Source organism: Alosa alosa, chromosome 1 (assembly GCF_017589495.1).
Source record: "Alosa alosa isolate M-15738 ecotype Scorff River chromosome 1, AALO_Geno_1.1, whole genome shotgun sequence".
Classification (NCBI taxonomy): domain Eukaryota; kingdom Metazoa; phylum Chordata; class Actinopteri; order Clupeiformes; family Clupeidae; genus Alosa; species Alosa alosa.
Window position 1 is genome coordinate 51,471,965 of NC_063189.1, and position 13,930 is coordinate 51,485,894.

Genomic DNA, 13,930 nt, shown 5'->3' on the forward strand with positions numbered 1-13,930 from the left:
CTAGGCTGTTGCTAGGGTACTTGAGGTGGTTGCTTTATTGGTTGCTAGGTAGATGAGGTTTAATATAGTTGAAATGACTGAACAGTTAAATAGGTGGATAATTTAAATGGTTAAATTGTTTATCAGTGAATTATTGTGGTGAGGAAGCACTGTAATTTTCATGTACAATTCTAGGACAATTAGAAAAAAGGTCTAGTACAATAAGAATAAGTGCATCCGTGAGTGCTGTTTTTTAAACAATTGAGAGTCAGTTCTAGTCACAACCATTTTCAAGATGGCAGCTATTTCTGTCAAATGCTCATTATGTCAATTGTTCAAACAGAGTAGACATAACATTTTATGAAAATATTCTCTTAAGAATGTTTTTGAAAATGGTGCTTGTCCCTCAAAAATTCAAGATGGCAACCATTTTCAAGATGGCAGCTATTTCTGTCAAATGCTCATTATGTCAATTGTTCAAACAGAGTAGACATAACATTTTATGAAAATATTCTCTTAAGAATGTTTTTGGAAAATGGTGCTTGTCCCTCAAAAATTCAAGATGGCAACCATTTTCAAGATGGCAGCTATTTCTGTCAAATGCTCATTATGTCAATTGTTCAAACAGAGTAGACATAACATTTTATGAAAATATTCTCTTAAGAATGTTTTTGAAAATGGTGCTTGTCCCTCAAAAATTCAAGATGGCAACCATTTTCAAGATGGCAGCTATTTCTGTCAAATGCTCATTATGTCAATTGTTCAAACAGAGTAGACATAACATTTTATGAAAATATTCTCTTAAGAATGTTTTTGAAAATGGTGCTTGTCCCTCAAAAATTCAAGATGGCAACCATTTTCAAGATGGCAGCTATTTCTGTCAAATGCTCATTATGTCAATTGTTCAAACAGAGTAGACATAACATTTTATGAAAATATTCTCTTAAGAATGTTTTTGGAAAATGGTGCTTGTCCCTCAAAAATTCAAGATGGCAACCATTTTCAAGATGGCAGCTATTTCTGTCAAATGCTCATTATGTCAATTGTTCAAACAGAGTAGACATAACATTTTATGAAAATATTCTCTTAAGAATGTTTTTGAAAATGGTGCTTGTCCCTCAAAAATTCAAGATGGCAACCATTTTCAAGATGGCAGCTATTTCTGTCAAATGCTCATTATGTCAATTGTTCAAACAGAGTAGACATAACATTTTATGAAAATATTCTCTTAAGAATGTTTTTGGAAAATGGTGCTTGTCCCTCAAAAATTCAAGATGGCAACCATTTTCAAGATGGCAGCTATTTCTGTCAAATGCTCATTATGTCAATTGTTCAAACAGAGTAGACATAACATTTTATGAAAATATTCTCTTAAGAATGTTTTTGGAAAATGGTGCTTGTCCCTCAAAAATTCAAGATGGCAACCATTTTCAAGATGGCAGCTATTTCTGTCAAATGCTCATTATGTCAATTGTTCAAACAGAGTAGACATAACATTTTATGAAAATATTCTCTTAAGAATGTTTTTGAAAATGGTGCTTGTCCCTCAAAAATTCAAGATGGCAACCATTTTCAAGATGGCAGCTATTTCTGTCAAATGCTCATTATGTCAATTGTTCAAACAGAGTAGACATAACATTTTATGAAAATATTCTCTTAAGAATGTTTTTGAAAATGGTGCTTGTCCCTCAAAAATTCAAGATGGCAACCATTTTCAAGATGGCAGCTATTTCTGTCAAATGCTCATTATGTCAATTGTTCAAACAGAGTAGACATAACATAAATTCAACATGGCCAAACAAGATGGCAGCTATTTCTGTCAAATGCTCATTATGTCAATTGTTCAAAACAGAGTAGACATAACATTTTATGAAAATATTCTCTTAAGAATGTTTTTTTGGAAAATGGTGCTTGTCCCTCAAAAATTCAAGATGGCAACAATTTTTTAAGACTGCTGCCATTTCTCTTGAATCCTTACATCATTTTTTTTTCAAATGGTGATGCTATCATCAAATTTGGTACAAATATTCTTCAAGGAACGTTCTCATGGAAAAATATGTGTGCCACTCAAAAATTCAAGATGGCAACCATTTTCAAGATGGCCACCATTTCTGTCATAGCTCAATGTAATGTGTTAGGAAGGTTTTGTTTAATAGAGTGAACATCATTACACAACCAGGACACACTGGTGACTTCACTGCTGTGGTACTTAGCATGAGGTTCAGTGTCTGCTGATTTAATTTTACTTATACTGTAGCTCTTGACTTGTAGTAATAGTATAGCTAAGTTTAGTGTCCCAAATGCTGTCATGGCAGCGGAGGATCTGTCCAAGGGAGAGGATGTACAGGATGAAGAGGAGAAGGGCCAAGAACTGAACCCTGGGGAACACCATGAGTGACAGGGGTGGTGGAGACATTTCAGTTGTTTATGGAGATGTAACTTGTCTGTCAGAAAGATAAGATGTGAACCAGGTGAGGGGTGTAGTCAGCAGAAAGAAGGATGTTATTAGTGATTTTTGGTGCTGTGTTTGGAGCGGAAGCTGGATTGAAATGGTCCATAGAGTTGAGGTGGGTTTGAAGTTGGGTAGCAACAGCTCGTTCCAGGGTTTTGGACTGAAAATGGAGGTTTGAGATGGGCCAGTAGTTGTTGGGGATGTCTGGGTCAAGACCAGTTTCTTTCAGTATGGGGTGTTGGCAGCAAGCTTGAGGGGGGAAGGGGACAATGCCAGAGGCCAGAGAGGAGTTGATGATGTTGGTGATGAGTGGGAAAAGTGAAGGGAGGCAGGCCTTGGCAAGAAGAGTTGGAGGAGGGGGGTAGAGGTCCAGGGGTGAAGGAGGATGAGCAGTGAACCAATTGATTATAGATGTTGTCAATCTTGGGTTTGAAGAAGGAAAGGAAGGAATCACATGTGGAGGTGGTGAAGGAGTTGGATATCATGTCACTCGGTTTCAGGAGTTTGTTGATGGTGGAGAAGAGGGTCTTGGGACTGTTGGAGCCGGATTGGATGACAGAGGAGTAGTGGGAGGCGTGGCCATCTTTGTACATATTTGTATGGGGAGGTGGGTCCAAAAATTGGACTTAACATTAACATGAATATTTGTGCCATATTTTCTGTATCACTATTTGGAAACAGCGGCAATAAACTAAGGGCAGGAATGGCAATCATCTTCAAAAATGGTTTCCATCCTGAATTTTTACTGGCCACTTCCTTTTTCTAACAGTAGCCTTTCCTCTCTGTGGACTGCACCTTGCTGTGGTATAGAGGCTTGTGTACTCCAATGAACCTGAGAGCTATGCTGGCAGGGATTTTATATCCCTGGCCAGTTTAGCCGGACAGGTCAAAGGAGAGGAGGCAGACAAAGCAGACATTATGACTATTTGACAGAAATGGTGGCCATCTTGAAAATGGTCGTCATCCTGAATTTTTGAGTGGCACATACCTTTTTTCAAAAGAGTGTTCCTTGAAGAGTATTTCTGCCTAATTTTATGCTTGCATCACCATTTGAAAAATTGAAATAATTAATATTCGACAAGAACGGTGGCCATCTTTAAAAATTGCGGCCATCTTGAATTTTTGAGGGACAACTTTTTTCATTAACATGTCCGTTAGAGAGTATTTGTGTCAACTGTTACGCTTGGATCACTGTTTGAATAATTGATATAATAGGCATTGAATAGCAATGGCGGCCATCTTGAAAAATGGCCGCCATATTGAATTTTTGAGTGGCCAATGCCTTTTTCCAAAATAGTGGCTCTTAGTGAGTATCTGTGCCAAATTTCATGCTTGTATACCAAAGTGAACGATTTTTTACTAATCTGCTGCACTACTATAGGTGTTCCGATAGGTGTTCTGCACTACTATAGGTGTTCCGAAATATGCTCATATCTCAGCAAAACTTTGATATATCAAATCCAAACTTGGTACAGGGGCTAAGTAATTGATTGAGAGGACGCACAAAAAATGGGCATCATTTGGCCTCTAGAGGACACTGCAATAAACAGTAATGCCTTTTAGCAAATAGCCGTTGATTTGTTTGTCTTGAAAATAAAATTCTGCATCCAGGGGGCTAATGCACAAAACTAGGATAAGGGATTAAGCCGGGATATCTTGGTGGATAGCTGGCTTGATGAATCCGTGTCTGTTCATCCTGGCTTGGTCTTTGTGCAACCAATTAAGCCTGTACGCAGTACACAATGGAAATATTACTTAATCAACAAAATAATATTGCATCATTTATTAAGTATTAACAATAATTTATAAACATATTTTAGATATAGACTTATTTACTATGAACAAACCATTTATAACTGTCAACACATGCTTTACTGATGATAAATTATGTATGAACAAGAAATTACCAATGATGAACAAACCATTAACTAATAAGTAACAAAGGCTTAATAAATGATGAATTGTGTGTAGTTATTATAAAGTGTTACCAAATAATCTTATAAGAAAGCTCAAAGTAAGTATCTTTATACTAAAAGCAATACTAACTAGATTTTTTTTATCTTAATATACTGTAGGTTATAACACTTGGTAAGATATACTTTTTTGCAGTGATAAATTACACACGTGACAAATTTTGTCACAAAAGTTACTTATTGCTATTTTGATTTATGAAGGCATTCACCTAATGCAGCCAATCAAAATGGACAGTGACGCTGCCAAACAGGAAGTGAGGTTATATATAATCCATTCTTTGACCAATTGCCATGAAACTTGTTGTGAGTGCTTGCTACCTCACTATTTCCATGGCAACAACATCCAACTAGACTGCTAGCCCCCCCATTACATATTTAACATATTTAATGTTTTTTTTCTCTGTCTGTTTTGTTAACCATCTTGTTTTAGATGAGAATGCACCACAGGAGTGAAACAGCAAAAGTACAACAGTACATTTTGCCCGCTGCCTCAAGGTAAAATTGCCCTCTGTTGGGACCATTGTTGTGATGCACTGAAAATATGAAGTTGTATAACACATGAAGTTATGGACTTTATAAACTAAACATTTCCATATGGTTTCTAACTTTCGAAACAAGCAAGTGAAAATAATATATTGCTCACATTGATTGTTGTACTCGATTTTTACTGATTGTTTTTTTTTTTTTTTTTTTTAAAGATCTGACCAGAAACATGGATGCACTGAAATTAGATCCCAGGCTGTAGACTTTTCAGAGGACTTTCTTTCAGCAGAAAATATGTTTCATCTTGAACTCCACCAAGGTATGTGGGTAATATGAACCTCTAACAATGTGTCGGGGGGAAATAATCTAATAACAGTAGTTGTAATGGTAGTAGGTAAAAGATTGGTGAGATCGGGAAATGACCATGGGCTGGAACCGAACCCCAGTCCCATCATTTAAAATGATGTTGAGTAGGTGGAATACAAGAATAAAACAGGTGATGAACTGGAAAAAAAATAGAGATCTTGAGATAACCGTACCAATAATAATAATGACAATAACAATACAGACACATAGATAGAGGTACATGACTATGCCAAATAGTTTTTAAGCAAAGTTTTAAAATGACCAAAGAAAACCAAAAAATCAATTCCAAGGGTGTGTTGCATGCACTGCAAAAACTGCTTATCTAATAAAATCTAACCAGGATTATAAATCTTATATCAAAATTAAAAAAAATAGTTTGTATTGTTTTTAGTATAAATAGACCTAGCGCTTTCTTGTGAAATCATTTGACTTAATTTAAGAAAAGTTTGGCTCATTTTAAGACATGTCATCCTGAAAACAAGCAATTTTTTCTGCTAGTGCATTAAGGAAAATTGTCCTAAAAATAAGCAAATTTCAAAGTGTTCTTAAATTAAGTCAAAATCATTTTTTGCAGTATGGTTTTCCAGGATGATGGAGCATAGAGGTTAAAAGCAGTTTTACTCAGCACAGTATGAGCTTGGGGGACCTTCAATAACAGCCTGCTATTGAGTCTTGTAAGGGCTGGAATATCAGTCTAATAAGGATGAGCGATGTGCAGTACAGTGTCCTGAGGGACATAGGATTACCCTTAACTAGCCTGTTAGGCTGCTTACATAGGAACAGTGGAGCTGATTGTGGCAGATGTCTCATTGGATATCAAATCTGGCAAAGGTACATGGAGTACTCCAGAATTTAGCTGCACATACTGTACAGTGGGCATTACTTTGAAATGGCCACTTCTGTCGCACATCTGCGTGAAACTTTAGTACCACTTTCAGCCACTGTGCCTCGCTCTGCCACTCTACGTCACTTTGTCAGTAGCCTGCCTGCCGCCCCTTCTGAAAAAGTAGGAGGCTACCTTTAAACATAATTGTTGCCGAGAGGAATCCCAGCCTACGAGAATTCAATAACAAAATAAATCATGCATAATTAAAAATGACCTTGATTTAGGCTACCACACAGTGGTTGACGAAAATCGAAATCTGCTTTTGATAGCCTACCGGTGCCGCTCCACAAAACGAAAAAATATCTTAATTAGCTGTCTACGTTATTGTGTGTTGGGGGTAACGCGTTACAAAGTACAATTCAAATTTCAGTAATTTGTTACAGTTACTGAATAACTGTAACGTCCATTCCTGCGTTACTCTTGATATCTCTAATATATTGACTTATTGTTTCCATAGGCATGCAGTGATTGCTTATTGAAAATATACATTAGCCTAGACACATTATTTCATTGTAGAGATATGCGCAGGATAGAACACACATTCTCTCCTACTCCGCTCTCCCTCAAACAGGTTGGCTTCAGCCCGCACCTCCCCTAGGCAAATCAAAACCGTGTCTTCAAGAACCCGCTTCATTGTTTTAAATAACGTTGTTTGTTGCACACGCAATCTCCAGTGGTTCACTTTTACTTGCGCAGCAGACGCGCAGATTGGATGAGCGCTGACACCACTACCCCCTAATTGCATGTCTCTTTATTTGATAACAGTAAATTAAGAAATATTCTCTAATCAGGAATATGTTTAGTTTATTTTTATTTCGGTCCGCAGTTCCATAAGCTACCATTCAATTGCAGCACATTATCCGCGGACTAGCAATCTCCTCGTCGAGGAGGTCCTATAAGCCTGCAGATCATAGACAGAGAAAGCATGCTCTGGGAACAGAGCACAGTTGCCTGCCTAGTGTAACCATGGGTATGTCTACATGGAAAATGTCTTAGTGCGCTTCGGGGGTGGCTGCACCCCCACTTCCAATGTCACAGGCTGCCTGATAGGTGAAGAGAACAAGAAATGGAGAAACATCAACGCAGTGCCTTGGTAGGCCTAATGTTATTATGACCGCCAAGCCTTAGCCGGGCGGTCATATAGGTTTAGTCAGATTTGTTTTGTTTTGGTTTTTTTTTCGATGCCCAAATTTCCGTCAATGATTCCCGGACACTGAAAGACCGGGGTACACCGCGAAACTTGGTGGGCATGTAACCCCACATGGATAGCATGGAACCATCGTTTTTCGTTTTGATCTGTAGCCCCCCTGCTGGACTGGACCCCGAAAGGAGGGTAGGGCAGACACAGTTTTCTGTGAATATCTCAAAACCGTGGGGTTTAGGAGGACCATTTTTGTATGTTGATCTCAAGGCCATGTCAACCCATTCCATAACCACTCATTTCATGTATAAGCCACCTAGTTAAACACAAAAAGTAAAAATGAGGTGTTGTAATTGAAGGTATCTGTGACCTAACATAGTCAAAACTGCACGAAATTGGAATTGTAGGATCATTATGACACCCTCTGTATGCACGCCAAGTTTTTGTGGAATTCCGTTCATGGGGGCCACACAATAAATTAATTTATGTTACTATACACCAACTGGCCTGTAGGTGGCCGGAGACAGTTTTCTGTGAATATCTTGAGAACCGTAGGGCCCAGGAGGTCCACCTTTTTATGTATGTTGGTCTTTAAGGGGCCATGTCAACCCATCCCATTACCACTTATTTCATGTATAGCCACCTAGTTAAAAAATTAAAAAGCAAAAATTAGGTGTTTTCATCACAATATCTCTGGCTGACAAGGTCAAAACTACATGAAATTAAAAGTGTAGGATCATTATGACACCCTCCGAATGCATGCCAAGTTTTGTGTACTTTAGTTCATGGGGGCCTTACAATAAAATAATTTATGTGTACATTTAGTGACGACACCAACAAGGATTCCCTGACACTGAAAGACCGAGGTACACAAAACTTGGTGGGCATGTAACCCCACATGGATAGCATGGAACCATCGTTTTTCGTTTTGATCTGTAGCCCCCCCCGCTGGACTGGACCCCCTGAAAGGAGGGTAGGGCAGACACAGTTTTCTGTGAATATCTCAAAACCGTAGGGGGTTTAGGAGGACCATTTTTTCCGTATGTTGATCTCAAGGGGTCATGTCAACCCATTCCATAACCACTCATTTCATGTATAAGCGCCACCTAGTTAAACACAAAAAAAGTAAAATGAGGTGTTGTAATTGAAGGTATCTGTGACCTAACATAGTCAAAACTGCACTAAATTGGAATTGTAGGATCATTATGGACACCCTCTGTATGCACGCCAAGTTTTGTGGAATTCCGTTCATGGGGGCCACACAATAAATTAATTTATGTTACTATACACCAACTGGCCTGTAGGTGGCCGGAGACAGTTTTCTGTGAATATCTTGAGAACCGTGGGGCCTAGGAGGTCCACCTTTTTATGTATGTTGGTCTTAAAGGGGCCATGTCAAACCCATCCATTACCACTTATTTCATGTATAAGCGCCACCTAGTTAAAAATTAAAAAGCAAAAATTAGGTGTTTTCATCACAATATCTCTGGCTGACAAGGTCAAAACTACATGAAATTAAAAAGTGTAGGATCATTATGACACCCTCCGAATGCATGCCAAGTTTTGTGTACTTTCGTTCATGGGGGCCTTACAATAAAATAATTTATGTGTACATTTAGTGGCGTTACACCAACAAGGATTCCCTGACACTGAAAGACCGGGTACACAAAACTTTGGTGGGCATGTACCCCACATGGATAGCATGGAACCGCCATTCTTCAAGTTTTGATCTGTAGCCCCCCTCCCCGCTGGACTGGACCCCCGAAAGGAGGGTAGGGCAGACACAGTTCTCTGAACATCTTGAGAACTGTAGGGCCTGGGATGACCAATTTTTTTCCGTGATGTTTGCCTCCAGGGGTCATGTAAACCCATTCCATGTACACACATGTGCATAAACAGATACACACGCACACACATACATTTACAGTAATCATATCACATGACACATACTCACACAGTAGACATATGTAATGCATGCATGCACATGCACAAACACACATACGCAGGCAAACACACAAGCACGCACATACACACACACACACACACACACACACACACACCCACACACATAAACATAAATTTGTACATGCACACAATTCAAGAATTTTTCCCGTCATCTACTCCCTGAATTTTTGGTCATTGATACCCTGGACACCGGACCACCGGGGTACATGAAATTTGGTGGGTATGTAGCCCCACTAGACTTTTACGGAAAAATTTCATTTCGTCCCCGGGGACCACCACCTATCTTCAGTTAAGATGTTCAGAACTGCACCAAATGTTATGTGTATGATTGACCTGGCATTCTCTGGGGGTATGCCAAGTTTCGTAGAATTTCATCCATGGGGGGGACAAAAAAAATTAGGTTATGTGTACATTTAGTGACTGTACACTCATTGGCCTGTAAATGGCGGTGCACACATATACACATGCACACACACAGGCACCCACATACTATCGGTATTAGAACGGCCTATACATAATTATAAATTCAGTAGGATTAAAAGAAAGCCAAAATAAATATTCATCATCATCATGGCTGCATTTTCAGTATTGGCGATAAGTAGTCGTTTGTCCACTAGATGGCGATCGCGTTGCAGTGAGACGTAATTTTGTTGGAAGTTAAAAGTGGGTTGGAAAAAACAATGGACGCTTCCTACAAGGACTGTAATTTACCGCAGCGGACATCTAATAAGGATAGGACGATGTTCACATGAAGTGTAATTCCCATTTCTTCTTGAAGCCGAAATAAATCTGAGGGCGTTTATCGGACATGCTTGGTTTTACTGCAGGCACGCGTTAATCTTGTAATATCAATAAGGACCTAGGTAATGTTACCGTTAGCGTTGGTTGAGTGATGGAGGCATTTGATTGATTGCATTTGTAGAAAACTATAAATGCGGTTATACCAAGCAAATTGATAGCAGCACTGTTTGTATCTTTCGACTGTAATTTATTGCACGTGCTACAAAATCATTCTGTGCAATGGAAGATTTACCAACGTTACACCGGTCTGATACAGTTTTGCCTATACATGCGTGAGACTGAGACGCCTGTTTATTTTGTTTTAAGTGCGTGCATGGTGTGAGAGGGGAATCGATGTGCTTTGATTACAGCTTGGTAGTTGTAGTCTTGTGAAATTAAAAAGCACGTGTGTGTGAAGTATCCAAACAATGACACCTTCATTTCATTATGGATGCTTTAGCAACACACCTTAAGCTACTGTGTAGTGGGTCCCATTTAGAAGTGGCTACTTCATTCGCGCTTTCCTTGACTCATGGAGCTGCGTGAATGTTATTACAACTTTTCGCCACGATATGGCAGTTTAAGTCCGCTTGATACTGTAAGGCGTAAGCCATTGGTTTCCAAAGGAGATTTTATTTGTGTCGCCAGCATAGCCTATTGACAATTTATGTTGTAAATAGGCCTACCTTATAATCCTACCTGTAGCTTAGGGAAGCTAACAGCTTTCTATTACCGTTTTGTCATAACTCCCTGATGCATTTTTGGATTTAGAATAGCCAGAGCGTGTATATCTCAATCGGAAAATTAAACAATATCGGGTGCCTATGGACTAGGCTGGGTGAACCCAGCCTGATCTGGCGCTATTTATTTTTGATTTCTTAAAAGATTGAGCTTGGTCTGATGAAAGCCAGACTAGCCATGGACCCTCAGTTACACAATGCAAGGGAACATGAATCGGCCTATATTTGCACGAACAATAACGGACAAAGCTTTGGCCCTGTTAAAATGTGTATGAACAGTCTAGCGGCACGCATTTCATCAAGGCCCATTTGGACATGTCAGTTATTTGCACCACTGGTTAGATGTAAAACAGCATTTCGTTTCAGACTAGGCTACTGTTACTTAATTTGTGCATTAACAGTAACGTTTCAGACTACTGCTACTTAATTTGTGCATTGACAATAAAAGTATTACATGAACTAAAGATGACTAAAAATCTTATGTAGAAGAAGAAACATTCACAAAAAATCCATCCATCCAAAAATGACCTTTGTTTTTGATAGCTGTTGAAAACTGCATGGAACTGACAGAGATGTTTTTGTTTATAAATACATAAAAAATAAATAAATAAATAACATTACGCTGATACCTTTTGCTTTTCCCCAAATACAATGTAGCCTACGGGTGTAAGTGACCTTTCATCAGTCCAGTTGCAATGGATGAACTGTGATGAACTGCCCTACTTGTGATTGTTTAGAGATTTTAAAGGTTTTATAACAATGCTACATCTTCTTTGGCTATTCTACAATCTATTCACCTTTTCAGCACCAGTAGGCTACTTTCTGTGCAGCCGCATTACACACTCAGGCATGCCAAACAAGCATACACAAAAGTTTCAAGAGTGGGGGATGGAGTAAAATATGGAGACACATTGAAGTGTGATTTATTTTCGCGGAACGGATGTACAGGACTGAGCGGCGGTCATATTTTGTACCGCTATGCTGTACATCTAGTTAGGTTGGATTTTGTAGTTTGGCTACTGCAAATATAACACCCTCGTTTCTATGAAACTGGAAACAACTGAACCAGGAGACTTTGTCACAAGACAAAACAGATGTCTCAAAGCCCATTAGATTAACGTGAGCCTACTGTGGTTTAGATTTGTATGGCAGTAAGACAAATATTTGGTTAGACTAGGCTAGCTAACTTTACACTTTACACAACGTAACAATGCTCTGAAGTCGCCGTCAACATGAAATCCAAAACTTTTTGATCACCAAGTTTAAATTTCCAGGTCAACCACAAATAATTCTGATTCTTTTTAATATCATCCAATAACTAATTCACTCGGCTTACTTAGCAACACCATTGAACACCACTTAAAAGTTTAACGAAGAGTTGCCATATTGCTGCTACTGTGCTGAAGAGAGTGGACAGGGCACGCCCAATGAAAATAAATTAACGCAACACAACACAGACCCCGCTTCTCTCGCGTCAGTCACTGAAATGAACGCAACACAGAACCCACTTACCTCACGGCAGTCACTGACAGTAGAATAAATGCATGGGAAATAAACACTTCGATGATGAGCGCAGCGCAGCAGAAGTTTTGTGACGTTGTTTGTTAGTGTAACCTCATGTATGAAAACTAGTATTGCCAGGCAATACTAGCCTACTTTGAAAAGTAGTATTGCCGTGGCAATACTGGTGACGGTGGCCATGTCCTGAAGTAGCCTAAAGCATGTAGGCCAATGATTCCTAAAACATATACAAAGTCCATTCTGTGCCTATTGAAATTTGGGTAAATTGTGTTAACTGTAACCCACCCTCTGAAACCTTTCGTAACACATAGAAAATGCTTTTTAATGAACCTGACGTGTTCTTCTCAGGGCTAGTCTAGCAACTCTCCGTTGGCTTGTGAGCTTGAAAAATTAAACTTCTATCAGGCCAATGAAATCGTGTATAGAGTCGTTAGGCGGGCTTAACATAATGATTGATGGCAGAGTTACAACGGTTTGGCTTGAATTCCCTGCTACTTGAAAACAAAGAAGATGGATGTTGCTGTTGGCGAACAGTGTGACACGAGATAAGCTTTTTTAAGTTGGCAAAAGTTTGAACTAGCCAACTAGCTCCGCTGGTGGAAAAACGCATGGGACTCATAGCGCTGTGCTCTGTTTTTTATGGAAGTTGCATAAATCCACGTCGTTCTATTAAATGTCGTTTCATAATTAAATAGCCTTCAAATAGGTTGAAGCTTAGCTTTGCTACCAACGTGCACACGCATGCATTGAATAAACGCCCATACCACGACTTAATTCTATGCCTCTATGCTTAATAACAGCAAACAAGTATTTCCTACTAATTGCAGAAATGTTTGTTTTCTTTTTCTGTCCGCGGCTCCTTGATCAATTGAGCAGCAAATTATCAGACGATGGCCCGGGGAATAATTTCACTCTGCAGACCAGGGGTGCCTGCAGGAATTAATGCTATGGTACGCACACCCATCACCCCTTTAGCTTTGTTGCCTCCATCCTCTGTTTTCGTTGTTTAAACTTGTGATATCCATGATGAGTATTGAGTTAGTGAATTAGCTCAACATTGTGTGCTGATAACCATATAGAAAGCCGAGTAAAAGAAAACAAGTAGCCTATGCGTGCCTGCGTGCATATTCTCTCCTGCTCAAACATGTGCGCGCGTTAATTTTGATAAGTGTTCACTAACTTTATTTAATAGAAAATTGTAAATAGCCTGATGGCATGCAACTAATGGGATACTGTGCATAGTTGGAAAGGTATGGTAGGCCAATATGGTGTGAATATACACACACACACAAGGTACATTTTCTCTCGTTGTTGAGTGATGGTACGCACAGTGCGTACGGACATACACCTGCAGGCGCGCCTGCTGCAGACCATTGTCCACATTGCGGACCGCGGCCCATAGTTTGACAAATGGTGACCTGCATGCTGCCATATTAAGGCATTTTTACGGTGTGTTTAGCCGGGTTTTTGCGTGGAAGGCTCTGTAATCTGACACCCTATTCAACGAAGTTAAACTGAAAGAGCGTGCCGTTTACAGACACCAGAATGAACGAGTTCGTAACGTTCATCAGGCAGTAGTAGGCTAATACAGTAGCCTACGTTCAGTTCACGTTCGCTGAGTTCAATGAACGTGTTCAGGCACAA

At 39.4% G+C, this 13,930-nt stretch overlaps 1 protein-coding gene across 1 annotated transcript in view; it reads left to right on the forward strand.

Moving 5' to 3' along the window:
• Window positions 1-13,930, forward strand: part of hfm1 (helicase for meiosis 1) — a 347,154-nt gene that overhangs the window by 266,508 nt on the left and 66,716 nt on the right. Inside the window, exons 28-29 of the mRNA XM_048246228.1 lie at window positions 4,835-4,899; window positions 5,103-5,206. Coding sequence (XP_048102185.1) covers window positions 4,835-4,899; window positions 5,103-5,206 — 169 coding nt within the window. The remainder of the gene's footprint in view (window positions 1-4,834; window positions 4,900-5,102; window positions 5,207-13,930) is intronic.